Raw genomic sequence first — 17,307 nt, 5'->3', positions numbered from 1 at the left:
AAACCTGATGAAGGAGCTAGAAGTAGCTTAAAGAATAAAATAAGTTGCTATCCATGAACAAGTGTCATGTATTCATGTTCTCCCAACTTCTAAATGCCTATCAAAAACTTCTGAGTTCACAAAAGACAAGAACAGTTTCATTACATTGCTGTTTCTTGATACATTGGTCCATCAAGTACAGATTTCTAACATTATAATTATATATTGTTTTTGTCCAACATTAATTATCCTCGAAGCAGCTCAGAAATCCATAAACGTTGGTACTAAATCCATCATTTCACTGACGGTATAGAATGCTTCCAAGCAATATTCAGTATCAAAGGTCTGCTTGGGAAAACAAAAGAAGGATATATAATTATTAAGATCTAAATAAAGTCTGGTTGAACAAATTCGTGCAAAACATGATACGTAGATCATGTTAGATACCAAGTGTGATGGAAGTGTATAGCTGACACGCACGGCACAGACGGATACTGGATATCAGCTGTGACGGCTCTCGTAGAATCAACATTGACTGATCTCCCATGTAATAAAAACACACATACCATATTGACGAAATACGGCTCTGCATATATAACGGACAAAAGTTCTTTGTGTCACAGCTCATATAACGTCGATGATTTTATCCTAGCAAAATACTTCCTCTACTTGGAAATGTTTAATTACCAGCTAATCTGTACCACGGGTACCACGTGGACCTGTTTGTAGCAGTAGGTTGTGTCCCCACCACCGTCGTCCTTGTCGATTGGTCAGATTCGGTGACGAGGCTTATTGCGCGTCGTTGTACATTGATGTGTAGATCGTTTCCCTCTGTTGCCAGTCACTGGTTTGTATAGGCGACCATCGATTATTTACCGCCCTGATGTTGCTTGAATATTGCCTATTGCGGCGTAAAATAACGCTCACTCAGTTTACAGACGGCGTGGAATAAACGGAGTGTCAGCTCTGTTTAGTAAATATATTGATGGCATAACGGAAGTTATAATGGTCATCACATAATATACCCCTGCGAGGATTCGAACACAGGTCCTCTGTTTTACAAGCGAACATTGTATCAGTTAGGCTACCCAATCTCATTAACATCAGATCTTAGTTCTCACTGCCGCCTAACAAAGATTTGAGGACGTCCCATTACTGGTCACGCCAGGACGGCCCTTCGAGAACTTTGACCGACGACTGAAATGACTAACAAGAAGTCGACATCAGCCAATTAGAAACAGCTTTCCCGAGCTTTACGGCACTCGTTTCATCCTGGTGACTTCCATTTCTGTCTACGCTTGAAAAATATATTGACACAGTTCACGATTAATATTTTTTAGAACTGAACAAACGAACATTCCGGAATGTCTAATATATGGTTGAGTGTGTATGCTTCCTACGTACTGTAACTGTCGTTCGGAATACCCCGTGTTAACGTTTCCGGGGTTGCATGATTAGAAAATACATTCCGACTGTCACTTTCATGATCTGATAAGAGACGCTCTGATTGGTCGGATGAAAGGTCGTTCTGACGTGACCCATAATGGGATGTCCGCAGATCTTTGTTTAGCGATAGCGAGAACTAAGATCTGATTTTAATGAAATTGTTAAGGCTACCCTGCCGGCTCAGGAGCCACATTCCGCATTACTGGAAGCGCTCGTAAAATATTTAATATGACTTATATGAGATTTGATGGACGCGAAAAGGGGACGAATGCGCAGTTTCATTGAATGAACGGCGAGTTGTCATAGATACGTGCAATGATTGAACTTATGAGTTTGATTTCTTTCTCGTGTTGCAACCAGTACGCGATAGTGACTATGTAAAGGGAAAAAAGTGATTTACTTCCCCATTGGGAATCAAACTCGGTACCGACTCTCAACATAAGCAAGCACACAGCTCACATTGAATAGACTAACTGTTCGCCCTGAATCGGAAATCGTCAAAGTTTGTTGAATAAAACATGTATTAGTTCCCATTATAGCATTTATCTAACAAGTTGTGAAAAGAATACAACTTTCGGCTCTGACAAGAAAACATATGTCCAATTTGTTTACGAAAACAATCAACTGGGAGTGGCCCTCAAAGCCAGGTTGCTGCATACAAATCCCGTCAATCATATAGCATTGATTACCATTCTCTTTTTGATGTCGCGGACCTTTCGACTTAACCGAATTCCTTGTACCAGTAATTGACCCGACAGGTACATGTGACTCTCACCTCATACAAGTGCCCACAATATGTCTGTAAACTGCCTTAAAAGTACATTATGTAGAGGATAGTAAACGACGCCAGATTATGTTCGACACAATGGTGTAATATACTCTGATGCGTAGATGGCAATCATGTATTTAACTCGAAGCTATACATGGCGGTAGTGTTGCCGATATGACGTTACAGTGTAACTCACTAGCCTTCTTGCGACGTTTGCATGTATTGTAAGTTGTGGGGTTACATGGTGATCTCCGTGGTCGAGCGGGTAGAGCGTCTACCCCAGAGCGGTTCGATCCCTGGCCGCCTCAAACGAAAATATGGTAACGGAAGGTACCCTTCTCGACGTAATAAAAACGAGTGAGAGTGTGAGAGTTAAAAACCGCGACATGGGCTTCCACAAAAAGTGAAACCGGCATCAGTAAGGACTAGTACAAGCAGCCACACAAACGCACACACACACGTGCACGTACGTCGCTCTATACGAACAATAGTCTTGATAGTTAAACCCCATTTCCTCTCAGCTCAGCTCACCTCACCTCCCCTCGCCTCACCTCACCTCACCTATTTTATGATGCGATCCCAATATGGCCACTACTGAAGCAACCGTGTTGTGATGGCAGCAGATTAATGACACAACCAACTACCCTCAGTTCATCTTGTCCTGGGTTCAAGAAAAACTCAGCACAACTATTGAGTGAGTTTAACGCCGCATTGAACAGTATTTCAGTTATATCACGGTGTGTCTGATTACTGTGGGACGACGCCCGGTGCAGGTCCCAGACGTTGACCACTTTGGTGACAAAACCCACGAGGTAAGGTGTGCTGAAGACAAAACTACATATATAATCAGGGTGTATCTGAGATTCGAAAAAACAGGTTCCTCGTACGTCTAAGGGGCGCAACTCTACATAGCGAATTCCGGCACCTCAGGCGATAAAACCACCTTTCCCTCACTGCTAATGACGGTAACAGGTTGAGGGGTATTGGCATTTAGCGACATGACGCGTTGACTGGCATGGCGTCCATGGCGTCCAGACGGCGAGGGTCACACGGATGTTCGATACTCATTACTGTTTAGGTTCCCAGGTGTTCTTACTCGACATATATTTTACATCCCACGTGATTTCGTTTGCACGCCGTTTCCTATTCTGATAATAGATTGCGTTTGTCCTCTGGTTTTCTGTGGTGTTTATTCCTTTGTTTAGCGCCTCACTCAACAATATTCCAGCTGTATGCAAAAATGGCCAAATCCTTCCTTACACTGACCGTCAGAAACACAAAGCACCTGATTGTCAATTGCTTATCCGAATGTGGATCAAAATTAGTCAACATTTAGAATCTCTGAAATGTGTCTGTCGTCAATATCCAAAACCTAAGACGAAATATCATATTTTTTCTCGATACAGATTTTGTTCATAAATGGATTGAAACGACGAAACAGAGAACAGTCTTTTCTCACCTTAACATTCTACTCCGTCATACGTCAACAGCCGTTATGTAGCTGAGACTGATGATGTCATAAATCCGGCCCCCCTGCAGCTGATGATGCATCATATGACATTGCTATTTACACGGATCTCGGGTTGTTCATATCACCATCAATCAAATCACAAGCTGTCATAGCACGTTTCACGCGCTACAACTGACAGGCCTGTTGCTCATTTGAGGGGATCTGATCCGTCATCCTGTTATAGATGCTAGCGTATGTTCACAGATACTAAGTCGAGGGGTGCCGGCATTGAAGCGGTAGTGGTTCATCATCTGAGTTTAATGACAGCCATTTTCTGTCTGAAGAGACATCCGTATCGCCAGACTCTTTGTATAATGTAATCGCGTGTCAATACCGGTGTACGATACAAAGCATGTAAAGATTTGGCTACAACCGTCTACATTCTGACGTGAAATTATTATTTGAAATAACGCGTTTAAAATGAGGGACGAAAGAACCTATACCTCCAGTTGATTTTATCATGTTTGATTCTCAATTGAAATATTTTAAGTTAGCGATATTATATCGAAACAATGAACTGTACTGGCAGTTGTTTCAATGTTCAATGACGTAAACTATGACGTAAACACACAATTCTATTATATGAAATCATATTCATGAAACATATTTTCGTTATTGTGTAGATACTACCTTATAATCTAGCCCATGAATAACAACACACCACTAAAGCCATTACAGTAAAACTTTTCTAATCAGGAAATCCCTTAATCCGAAACATTTATTGTGAACCGTGCATTTATAATTGATGGGGCTTTAATGTGAACACATTCGAGGGTATCAATATTTTACATCTTACTTTAGAAGTTAAATTACGTTAACTTAATTATATGTGATGGAAGTTAGTCAAGTATTATTGTTTGTGAACAAACAATTAAACTGGAGGTGTACTCAATCGCACATTAACACAGTTCTCGGACACATGACACACTATGCTCGTCACTTAGTTACAATTGTGTACGGATGAAAAGGGAACGGTTGTAACGAGTTACATGACAGATTCGTGCTTCCGATTCCAGAGTCCGAACACTGTACGAGGTAGATTGGGTTTATACCTGCTGTATTCTGTCTGGCTTTTGTTTTTGCCAACGACCTCTCTTGCTATGTATAACAGTAAAATATAACAGGACCGTTATGCAAATGGCATACACGACGGTATGATTGCTAACACAAGACAACACACTTTTTACCAAAATATCGACTTGACACTATGATGAAGTAAAATAATACGGGACAATGAAAACTGTTGTTTTAAGAGAACACACCTGGTGTTGTTTCCGTACTACCTACCCGTGCAATAATCCCCACTCCAGGGAAGGGAACGTATATATCCGGCAGGTGTAATACGATATACATGCGATAGATACTCCTCAGTTTGACGTAGATTCCATGTAATCTTCAAAGTACCGTTATGATTAACGGTAAACACATAATACCACGACTGTTGACGCTCCTGCTGAGGGCGTTCCGAGTCCAGGTTCTTCCGTTATCACTGCAACTCCGGGTTTCAACATCACCTCAACATGCCAGCATGTACGTTGGTCAAACAAGACTACACCGGCGGTAGTTATGTGTTGTACGTCCGTAGATACCAATAGGAATACTGACCGACTGACCGGTGTAGTGTGCAGCGTCGGCTCTGGACACAGCACTGTCCAGCGATAGATAAATCACACGGCAAGCCAGTTCATACGAGAGTTCTAGCATAGACTGCGACCATTCGGTGGTGAATCTGGCACAGAGTCTGAACAGCTAGGCCCGTCCTGACTGAATGAAACGCGTCCGGCAGCGTGCCTCGGCCAAGATTAACATGGTCGAGGTTTAAATTGACTCTGTATCACGCAGTGTAGGGAGCAGATCAGTTTTTTTCCTGGAACAGATATGACTGATGGGGAGATACCCACCAAGGCTGCTGATGAATTAGGCGAGAACGGTAAACGGTGGTGCGTCGATTTCTATTGTTTGTGGGGCTTTTAGTGTCTTCTTTAAACTAGATGTATTGGTTTAGTCTCACAGCGCGATGTGTTTCTTACATACCAGCCCGTTTAGCTGTCAGTGCTTACAATATATTTAGCTCGCGTGGTGATTTGGTTCATTTGCCAATTTAATTGAGAATAATAATCGCCCGAACGACGCCGTCATGCGTTAAGAATTAAAGACCAATGTTGGTTTTGTAATACGATTATCATATACAAGACATGTTATTGTGATTTTATTAATTTCACCTTACGTATGTTGATGACCCCCCCTGTGTCTTTCTCTACTCTCGGCAGTGCTCTCACATTTACTGTTAAAGCATTTAGCATGAACAAATAACACAAGGAACGTACACGGTAACATTGCCTGTACAGGCATGATTCATTCTCACATCTCGTCGGCGAAACGAGAGAGTGAAATCCTTGTAATCCACGTGCTGGGAGCCCCCGAGTCTCTTTAATCCAGCGGGATTCGTGGTCTTTGGATCATGTATGTTTAACCGTCGTCATCTGTCTTGTGTTTTCAGCCTCTGTGCTTAATTTACCCCAAACAGCATGAATAATTACGCGAGTGATATATGTCTCAATGCAAACAAGCAAAGCGTAATCAATTTAGGTTCGTTAAAGCAATGTAACATATTGAATTGTCCTGGGACTGCTAATGCGTTGTTCTATCGGGCATTGCTTTGTGTCGGAGGGAATGAATGCGTTGTGTGTAGCGTCTCCGTGCACTGTACAACAGTACTTACATGTACACCGCAGCGTGTCGGCGCGGGGGACGTGATGGCTGTATCAGGCGGTATCAATTTGATGAAGCCCTCGAAGGGGGAAGGATCTTGGATTCATACCCAATTTCAGCGGATCTCGGAAGCTAGGGGAGGCAACTCTAGTAGTTCAATCTTCATTAACGTCATGGTCAGCCGCAGAACCAGGTTAGGAATCCAGTCTGGTCAAACAAGTGGTTGATAGTGTGAGCTTGTCTGGGCACAATGACACGCACAAACAGCCAAGTCGGAGCTGGGTGGTATTCTGTCATTAATCAAAGCTCTATTTATACTCATACAGAATTCACTCAGTGTTAGCCTCTTGCGGAAGGCAGGAGTGAGTGAGATAGGTCATTTAACCCCGCTTTAAACATAAATCAAAATATTTCGTCGTGTCAGCTTTATGTAGGAAGAATGCCGAAAGCGTATGGTGCTGCTGACCCTTGAATCATAAACAGGACGAATCTTGGATTCTGACACGACAAAGGTCCGCAACTCCTTAGCGATACTCATGGAAAACTACACTCATTCTCATACCATTTTTTACGAAACGAGATCAAATACCATAGAAAGTTCACGAGTATTGGCACGTGTGTGAGGGAGTGAGTGCGATAGTACGTGTTTGCGTGAGCTGTATCATGTTTGCATGCAGTGTTTCCAGTATTACAGCATATAATTGTATTCCAGTTTTCCCGGCGTGTCAGCGTAACGTGGGAGGAAAACCCGAAGTAATGCAGGTCTCGGACGATTACCACTTTCGTGAAAGCCATGAGCACGGGTATGGTGCTGACAAACCTAGAAACATAAGTGTGGCGACCCTGCACAGAGACTACTGGACCATCCGTCCTCACTCCACACACACAGACACCCCCTCACTCCCCACCCCCACCGAACTTCCCCCATCCACGCGATCATCCTTACGCCCACACACACGAGAGATAAGTTGACATACAACTGACCAGGTCACACCTGATTCCCATCCTAATCGGCTTGTGCGATACTGACGCCACAGGGAGAGATCTCATGTACGTTTTCATCAATTAATCAAAGAGCGAGACTGGGAATGCGTGCACTTGTACTTCCCTTGCCATCGTCCTTGACATTATACTCGATTCATTTACACAACAAAACGTTCGTGACAGGACCATTTGAAGAGAATACATTAACTTATCTTTGTTCCCGACAATGTCGAATCAAGGGCGTACTACAACATTGAAATGACATTGTTTTTGCTGGATTTGAACGTTGTTATGATGTGGAAAGTTAGACGTTGAGTCAACATCAGAAATCACAAATGGCTTTGATTTGGGGTTGAATTTGAAAGTTGTGAAAATGTTGAATGTCAACGCCGAATCAGCATCAGATATCAATGAAGAATCTTAGTAAGGAATTGGTTGAAATGGTCCAAATGTACTCCCAAACTCTACTCGTAGTCTGAGTTCCATCTCCTTAGATTCTACAGGGCGCGGACTGACGTCTCCGGTTCACTTAGCGGGGGCATGCCAATTGGAGACCCTTCTATACATGGTGTTTATTAAGGGTGAATGCTGCATTTTAAGAGAGTCCGATGTCACTAGAGGTCTGTTAGATTCCCGCAGGGTTACCCCCCTCCTCTATGCGGAGTTACCGGCCCTTAGTAATTTATATTTTTGCGAAATTACGAGGTCTCGTCAATCTCCAAACCGGTAAAGACAAGGTAGGAATATTTCCATGCCAAACACAAGGCAAGCACTAGTCTGAAAAAATGACAATATTTTGGCACTGCTTGAAGTGAGTGAGTGAGTGAGTGAGTGGGTATGGTTTTATTCCGCTTTTAGCAATATTCCAGCAATATCACGGCGGGGGACACCAGAAATGGGCTTCACACATTATACCCATGTCGGGAATCGAACCCGGGTCTTCGGCGTGACGAGCAAACGCTTTAACCACTTGGCTACCCGACCGCCCCCACTGCGTAAGGAAAAACATGATTTCACTGTGTAAGGAGAAACATGATTTCACCGTGTGAGGAGAAACATGATTTCAATGTGTAAGGAGAAACATGATTTCACCGTGTGAGAGAAACATGATTTAACGGTGTTAGGAGTAACATTGAAAAACAGAATTTACTGTCGTCACAACCTTGACCCTGTCAACCTAAGTACATATATTTTCCTCTCTTCCGAACCCCACAAGTTAATTTACTGATGAACTAAACAAAATATTTCACAGATTGATCTGGAGGGATAAAAGGGATGAAATAAGGCGAACAACATTGATAAGAAAATATGATGAAAGCGGGCTGGGAATCATAGACCTAACGTCTTTTATACATTCTCTAAAATTGCCAGTTCTTTCCACTAAAAACATATTCCTACATGGGGTCAATATTGAAGAATGTAAACATTCAGTTAACCCTTACTGGAGAGCTGCTTGGGGAACGTTTTATGGACAACTCAAAAATATCTCCTCAAACATTGGTGAAGTACTATCACATCATGCTGGCATGCAAAAATATATACATGCATCATGTGAAGAAAAACAAATTGTCACTTGAAAACTGTATGAAGACTGTAATCGATATATTTTAAATAGAGAAATCAATTGCACACTAAAGCAATACAATAAGACAGTTTGACAGAAAATGGAACGAATCGCTAATGAATAATATCCAGTTAATATGTCTTTCTATTTTGAGTAGAACAATTTCCACTAATGTGCTGTTATGTTTTAGCTTCACACTAAGATAATGATGACCCTCAAAAGCATGGCAAATGTAGCCAGCTGGTTGTTACCATCATATCGTGCACCTGTATCCTGACCAGCCAACTATAATGTGCTGTCTGCCGTATAAGTATGTAACCTACATCGAAAAAGTATGGTACAGTCATGCCCCGCTTATACGGACTTCAGATATCCGGAAACCTCGGTTCGCGGACGAATTTCATTCAAAACGAAATAATTTACCCGTATATCCGGAAATTCAGTTTCCGGAACCGGACGGTCATTTTCATACACAAAACACTGAAATGCACACAAAATTACGTATCATGTTATTACGCGTCATGTTATTTTATGTAAAAATATATAACATCATACACTGAATTGTATAAAATATATACAGGTAACAAAGAAGTTCCGAAATTGATATTTCTAATCATCTCAAATAACAAGAATGTCTGGCATTAGAAAAGTAAGGTTCCAACATATCAACACGGAAAGCGATACTTATTACACACTAACAAGTACCGTTGTCATTTACGAGTTGGTCACGAGTAATACAATTCCTTGGCACAACGTGAAACCAATAGACGTGGAAAGTAATCACATGTAAAATTTTGTGTGGTCACGATACGGCTGAAATATTGCCGATATGACGTTAGATTAAAGCTTACTCAATCAGTAATCAATATCGTCAACAAACTACTTATTTAGTTAGCGAGACACTTCTCAACTGCCTCTGTCAGTTATACGTGGGGCTAAACAACCCAGCAAATTAACTTTGAAAGTAAAAACGTAATGATTGTGCAAAGAGTAAACACTGTTTTGTGTGAAAGTCATCAGTCTTTTAGCGATGACAATCCATACCAGGGCTGTATACTATAGTGAGTAAATGTCTCGCGGGCATGTGCTTCATCTGAAACTGATGTGAGTGGGAGTACATGTCTTCATTCTTTGCAAATCAAAAGTACTGGGAAGTAAATGTTTTGATATTCAGAAGTAACCTAAACCAATGTTAATCCTAAGTTTATCATAAATGATAAAGTGTTCGTGAACGGATGATAGAACACTTACTATACGAATCGCCAAGGGAAAGATTATTTGTTGTTGTTGAACAGTATTCCAACAACACGACGGCAGTCTGTAAATAGTCGATTCTTGACCAGACAATCCAGTGAGTGTCATCATGAACATCTTTCAACTAAACCGGAAAACGATGACATGCATACATAGGATTCGGGTGGTCAGGCTTGCTGCCATCGTATCTCAATTGCGTAGATCTATGTTCATGATATCAATCACTGGATTGTCTGGTCCAGACGCGTTTATTTACAGACCACCGTCACAGAGCTGGACTATATTGAGGCCTAAACAACAAACAAACAAACAAACAAACAAACAGATATTCCAGCTATATCATGGCGGCCGATATATAAAACAGGCTGGAGTCCACACATCAGTGGTTGACAGCATGAGCACCGATGCGTATTATCGGGCACACTAAGTGACCGCCCGATCTTCATTTTCGTGAGCCTATTACGACACGCATGGGTTACTGGGTATACTGACGTATTTCCAAACCTTTGGTCCCCACGGGGCAGTGTCTATTCATGTGTCTCAAACCTCATTCAACATTCATACAACGTTATTGCTTTCTGAGACCATTTAAGATTTTATGTCTCCTTTGAATGTGTTCGCTTGGACACATTAGACTTCTGTTTCACGGGGATGGAACCATAAATTGATTGAAGGTCCGTATAGTTCTTTCTTTCACACACAGTATTGCAGTACACGGGTGGTATTGTGTGGCGGACAAGGTGCCTGTTGCACTCAAGTCTCTCGCTGCAGAGTAAATATCGTACATGCATGGTGACTTGGAACACATCCTCTGGGAATATATCCACTGGGATATTAACACGAGCGATTCTCTCCTGGACACTCTCAAAACAAACCTGACGATGTCAGACCAAGTCTTGATTTGGGAAACGAGATTGTTTTGCATGATTTTGTGTCATGTTTTGCAAAGCGTACTTTGTTTCAAAGGGATTAATTTCGTAATTACGGATGATGGCGTGCCACCGTCCCTGGGGAATCCACAACACCTCCAGATTCAGCAAGTCTCAAGCCTTCTGGAATGTGCTCGGTCCTGTGCGGTGAACACGCCATGCGACCAGTTTCAGTTTTCAGACACCTCAAGCACGTGCATCAGAAGGTACACGCTTGTTGTCAATGGCGGCCTGGTGGAAAACGTCACTGGTTTATTTGCTGTGTACAGTCGGAACCCCAAAGGTGAAGTAATTTGTTTCTATAACGCGCTTTTAGTTTATCCTTGTCATTATTTCATAATTTTGTAAATGTGACGTCTGATACGCAAATTTTGTTATTTGGTGTTAACAATCGGAAGAGAAGCATAACTCATATGTAGGAAACAACAATACATATATCATGGCCCAAATCACTTCTTAAGTGGCACTAAATGAGCAGTAAAAGTGTCATGTCAGAGGGAAAAAGGGCCTAGTTGTCACTTGGTACATTATGTCCCTCATTATTTAAAGCAAAGGATGGCATTAGGGCTTTTTCTACTTGACATGCCGCCGACGTTAATGGTGTGCTTCACGTATATTCAAGTTTACGGGAATTGAACTAACTCACAATAGTTTCATAATACTAACAATCACCCAGTGTCAAATTACTAACACCCACCCAGTGTCACACGACAAACACACGACAATTGTCAAATGATTATTACCCTGCTAATGTCAAACAACTCACATCTATCAAGTGTTCAAATTATTTTTGAACTGTCATTTCTTTTCAGCCCCTAACTCATGCTCTGCCATCAAGGTGAATGACCCGACAGCGTCCGACGGCGAGTACTACATCTACCCCACCGCAACCCAGTTCCAGGACCTGACGGTGAGGGTCTACTGCTTGATGAACGACACGCATCAGTTTGAGTACGTCACATTGCCACACAGGAACTTTGGCGAATTTCCTAAAAGGTCCAACCCTATGTGTACAAGTGAAAAGCCGTATCTCCAAGGTACCGGTGTTGGACATGATGGAATCACGGAGTTCCAGAAAATCAGAGTTGATCCCACCGTAAGTATTGATGACAACTGAACAATTTAATGAAAGGAAATAAGATAGAATGATTTAATGCATGATAATATGCAAACGCAATACAACCTGTGAAGGATATGTTGAGAACGTTCTTGTAACGATAACTCGTATAACGAGACATGTATAGCACTGTTGTCAGATAAATTGCATAATAACAAAACAAGACTAAATTGTGAGACACATTGAAACGGTTAAATTTACCGAAAAACATGCCCCAATGTTTGCGTTATGCGTGTATCAAGTTTACATCATTTATTCATCAAACATCCCGTATAAAAGATATGTTTCAAGGCAATAAATGGTATTGACCTCCACACACCAGTGTTTCTCTTCCTTCTGTGACTGCAAAGGATGTCCGTATTTTCACTGTATATATACACATGCACAAAAGTTAAGCGCCACCATACTCATAGTCTCTTGATTTCACGTGTGGGAATCAGAAATACGAAATATGATGATGTATGACTGAATTAGGCTTCCATAGTTTCATGAACCCAAATTTGTCCAGATACCACAAGGAAAGCGTGCTTTACGTGTTGCTGCAGTTCCCCTACCCCATAAATAGTGAAATTCAAGTTTCAGACACGAGGTTGCGTTTTGCTCCTGTGTGTGATTCCCCTTCAAATCGAGGTTGAAAATCAGCCATGGTGAGGAGAAAGTTAACGAACGCTGAAAGATGGCAAGTGATAGGCATGAAAAATGCTGGCATGTCATGCAGGGCCAAATGGGTCGTCATCACAGTGTTATCACTCGTTTGATTCTCAAACATGGTCAAACCAATGATGTCAATGACAGGCATAGGTCTGGTAGACCAAGAAAGACCTCTAACAGAGAGGAAAGACATCTTTCCAGGATAGTCAGACGAAATCCATTTGCCACTTCAACAGATTTAAGACTGCAGTGGATTACTCATCAGAGACTCTCGACGATGACCGTAAGGCGTCGCCTCAGAGCGGCTGGTTATAACGCCAGAAGACCAGTAAAACGTCCTCAACTGACTGAGAGGCACATTCGGAATCGTCTGATATGGTGTCGTGCCCGTAGTCGATGGAACTTGGCCAACTGGAGAAGGAACCATTGGTCTTACGAGTGTCGAATGCTGCTACGAACTGCTGATGGTCGAATACGTGTTTGGAGGCAACGTAACACTCGTTTTGCACCAAGGAACATCCAGAAGACCTTAGCATGTGGCGGGGGGTCTGTCATGATATGGGGTTGTGTTTCCTTCGGCTGGAAACTTCCGCTGGTGACAATTCGTGGAAACCTGAATGGCCAACAATACCAAGATGCCGGTCTTCGTCTAGTGGCAGTCCCTCATTTTGACAACCATCCTCTTCAGACAAGACCTGTTTACATGGACGACAATGCTAGACCACACAGATCTCGGGCAGTTTTGGCTTATTTGCATCAAGAAGCTATTGCCACTCTTCCTTGGCCGGCCTGTAGTCCAGATCTTTATCCGATTGAGCATTCTTGGTCGGAAAATCAGACATCGTGATCCCCCAGTTCAAAATCTCGCCGTACTTCATGACGAATGGATCCGTTTTCCTCAGAGAAGCATTCAACGACTTGTGATGAGTATGAGGCGTAGAGTTGAAGCTGTGGTCAATGTCCGTGGATCATACACACGTTACTGACGTTTCTGTCTTGCAATTGACTCTGCACTCCCTAGGGTGTCTATGTGACACCTGATATGGTCTGCTGATATCATGACAGTTACATGACATAAAAAGTTTTTCAATGTTTTCTAATCCTTCAATTTCTGGTCTTCGGTAAAATTCTTTTCTGCTCATATTCTTTTGGAACACAAGATAAACTTGCTTTGGGACAACTCTTGCATCACATGAGGTTTACATATACGGCTTATAACAATCGTACATCTCGTTATAATAGTCATCATTAAGTGCCAAACGTAACAGCTCACAAATAATGGTGGGTGGCGCTTACCTTTTGTGCATGTATATATATAATCCCTGCCTGAACTTCGCACCCCACCACAACCCACCCCCCACACCCACCCCTCATGTTTTACTGCTTGTGTCTTTCAATCAGTGCATACCTGTATTATCTTCTGTTGTTTAATCTCAATGACTATGACCTTTCCTTTATATCCTTCAGACGATGACAGTAGTGAGGGCAGACTACACGTTTGCAAACTGGACGAGAGTTAAGAAGATCAAGTACGGAAATGCTGCAGACTGTTATACGAACAAAGCTACGTGTGGACCGATTGGGACCTTCCGTATCAATACACTGGGCACTGGGATGAAGTTCAGTGACGGTGTATGTATGGACTATTTGATATCGATATATCATGTTGGGTGTACAGACAATGGTTGTATCTGGATATCGAATCCATGTGTGGGCGTGATGAATACACTATTCAGCTACAGACAACTTTCTCACCAACACATTCATTTATTCACTGCCTTCCGTCCTCTCGCACGAATTTACTGACTCGCCTCCTCCGTCCATCCTTTACATGCCTTCTTCACTACCCTGCAAATCACCCACCGTGACACAAACCCGCCAACCTTGTCAAGTTCCACTCCATAAAACTAAAGCGAAAAACTTATATACTCGAGAAATTAGATAATGTGTGGGGCGAGTGGGTATGCCTCTGTGGTAATTACACGATATGCCTGACGTACATGGATTATTTACCAGATCCCTACACAGTCAGTACAAGTGTCCCAAAGTCTGATATTTTCATTTTCTGTGCGTAACTGACTGAACCATCTTTGTTGAGGCAGTTTGGACAAAGAGATATTTATTAACGGTTTTAATCTACTGCTTATCACAACATATCACGCATATATACCTCTTATCACGTGGTTTCTGTGACTCCAGATTGATAATGGTGTAGGAATCTACATCGAAAAATCGTTGCATGCAATTAACCAGAAGTTGTCATCCATAAATTTGTACGTTTTCGTAAAGATCTCTTTATCTGCATAAACTTGACATACAAATAGCAATATAAGGTGTGGGGAAATGAAAGGTCATTGCCCTTACATAGCGACGTACATGTACTTGGCCGTGTCTCTGTTGGTACTTGTCCTGACTAATGCCGGTTTTATTGTGCTAGCCCACTGAAATACCATGCCGCATTTCAACAGAATACCAGACACAGTATGCTGACTCCGAGCCGTCCCCTCAGCACCTCACACGGTAGCATGGACAGCTTACTCCCTTGGGGATGAGATTGAATTTGAATGAAAGACGCACGCTTTAACCCGACTTGTGTCACATCTCTAACACCCATCCAGTGTCACATCACAAACACACACCCAGTGTCACATCACGAACTCACCCCCTCTCCCTCCTTTGGCACATCTCTAACACCCACCAAGTGTCACATCACTAACACCTTCACCGTGAAAATTTTGAAAATAACATCACGAACACCCTTCTAGTGTCACATTACTCATAGCTTGTTTTTAGTTGAGGGAGTTGAGTCAGTGTATTTGAGTGTACACTGATCCAAGGAGGGGGGTAATATTAAGGCTGCGCCACTTGCGCATTATTATTCGAATATTTTTATTATCAATTTTATTATTCTTTTCAAGGCCTAACCTATTCTTCTTCAGCTTACATGGTTTCACTCAGCTTTGAAAGCAAAGATAACCCGGCAACAGAACGGTGCCATCATTGACGTGGTATGTGGAGGATATTGTGGGTACTGTCGCCCAGATCAAGACATGGCACTGTATCCCCAGGACAACTAGCATCCTCATCCTGACGTAAGCATCAAGGAGAGGCAGTCAAGCCTTCCAATTCGGGCACGACTTGTCGAGTCTCCATTTCGCTGTGCAGAGTTACCTCCGTCTGTTGTACCAGGATCTGTTATAAAATAATTAGAACCAAAGGCACTGAACTGAAGGGAAGATTCAACGTTAGTGTATGCCGACAACTAGTTTACAATACACATACGCATGTCACCTGCTACATTTACTGTTGCAGATGCAAAAATCATTGTTACTTCTTTCACATGACGTCAATTTCTTATCAATAGAGTCTATTTCAATTTCAATGCTGACTGGATCTTCAATATGACCGTTGACGTTTAAAACGGCTGAAACATATAGAACTACAGTGCTTCAGCAAAACGCTGTTGCAATTTCAAGTTTACTTTGATGTTCGATGTGAGCCGAGGTGGTAGTTCAAAATATTTCTGAATAAATTAAGCATTGTATTTAATGTCGGTATGCTTGTTTATTCATGTCGAGATGGTGATCAGCGGATCCAGGGACGGATAAGGGAGGCAACTCTGTATATATCATTACAGTTCCTCACACCTCTGGGCCTCCCCTGCCCACCATTACTAACAGACTGTCTTCATACAGTTGAAGTATTGCTTACTACGAGGTAAACCAGTCTCCAAAACAACAACGTAACAATGTTAAATGAATACACGAACCATGTGACCCGTAAAGACCTGGGTAGAAAATAAATCTTCGGCAAGAAATGCTTGCCAAAAGGGGCGACGATGCTTGTCGTAAAAGAAAACTAACGGGATCGGTTGGTCAGGCTCCGTCAGGCTCGCTGACTTGGTTAATGCATATCGTATCTCAATTGCGTAGATCGATGCTCATGAAGTCAATCACTGGATTGTCTGGTCCAGACTCGATTATTTACAGACCGCCGTCATATGGCTGGAATATTGCCAAGTGCAGCGTAAAACAAAAAACAACAACAACTAAACCATTATGTAAGCAGTTTGAGAAGTTCGCAGCAAAACAATGAAACACGATATTATTGCAGGTGAGCGAATACAAATAAATTTATGCATTGTCGCGGAGCTGTGCTCTGAGACCAGGGTGTCTTTAAATTAAGTAATAATAGGAAACCTGGTATATACTCTTCAAAAAAAGAAACGCACAGGTAGATATTTAGTAAATTTATTGTACCTAATAAAGTCGATATATTTAATTTAATATCATAGATACAAATATGCAATTTTGGAGCTCGATAGTCACATGTTGTTGTACACTGGCATTGACAACTGTTCATTGTCATGCCACATAAGGCCACAAGGTTGCG

At 42.1% G+C, this 17,307-nt stretch overlaps 1 protein-coding gene across 1 annotated transcript; it reads left to right on the top strand.

Annotated features, from left to right (window-relative positions):
* The first annotated feature begins 11,099 nt into the window (after positions 1-11,099).
* On the top strand, positions 11,100-16,414 carry LOC124152579 (A disintegrin and metalloproteinase with thrombospondin motifs 9-like). Its single transcript, XM_046525543.2, has 4 exons — positions 11,100-11,430; positions 11,960-12,243; positions 14,383-14,547; positions 15,855-16,414. The coding sequence occupies exons 1-4, from the start codon at positions 11,100-11,102 to the stop codon at positions 15,990-15,992; spliced, it is 918 nt and encodes a 305-aa protein (XP_046381499.2). The 3' UTR covers positions 15,993-16,414.
* Positions 16,415-17,307: the final 893 nt, after the last annotated feature.

Source organism: Haliotis rufescens, unplaced genomic scaffold (genome assembly GCF_023055435.1).
Source record: "Haliotis rufescens isolate VD_foot unplaced genomic scaffold, xgHalRufe1.0.p SCAF_14, whole genome shotgun sequence".
NCBI classification, from domain to species: Eukaryota; Metazoa; Mollusca; class Gastropoda; order Lepetellida; family Haliotidae; genus Haliotis; species Haliotis rufescens.
This window is presented reverse-complemented; position numbering and strand designations above follow the sequence as displayed.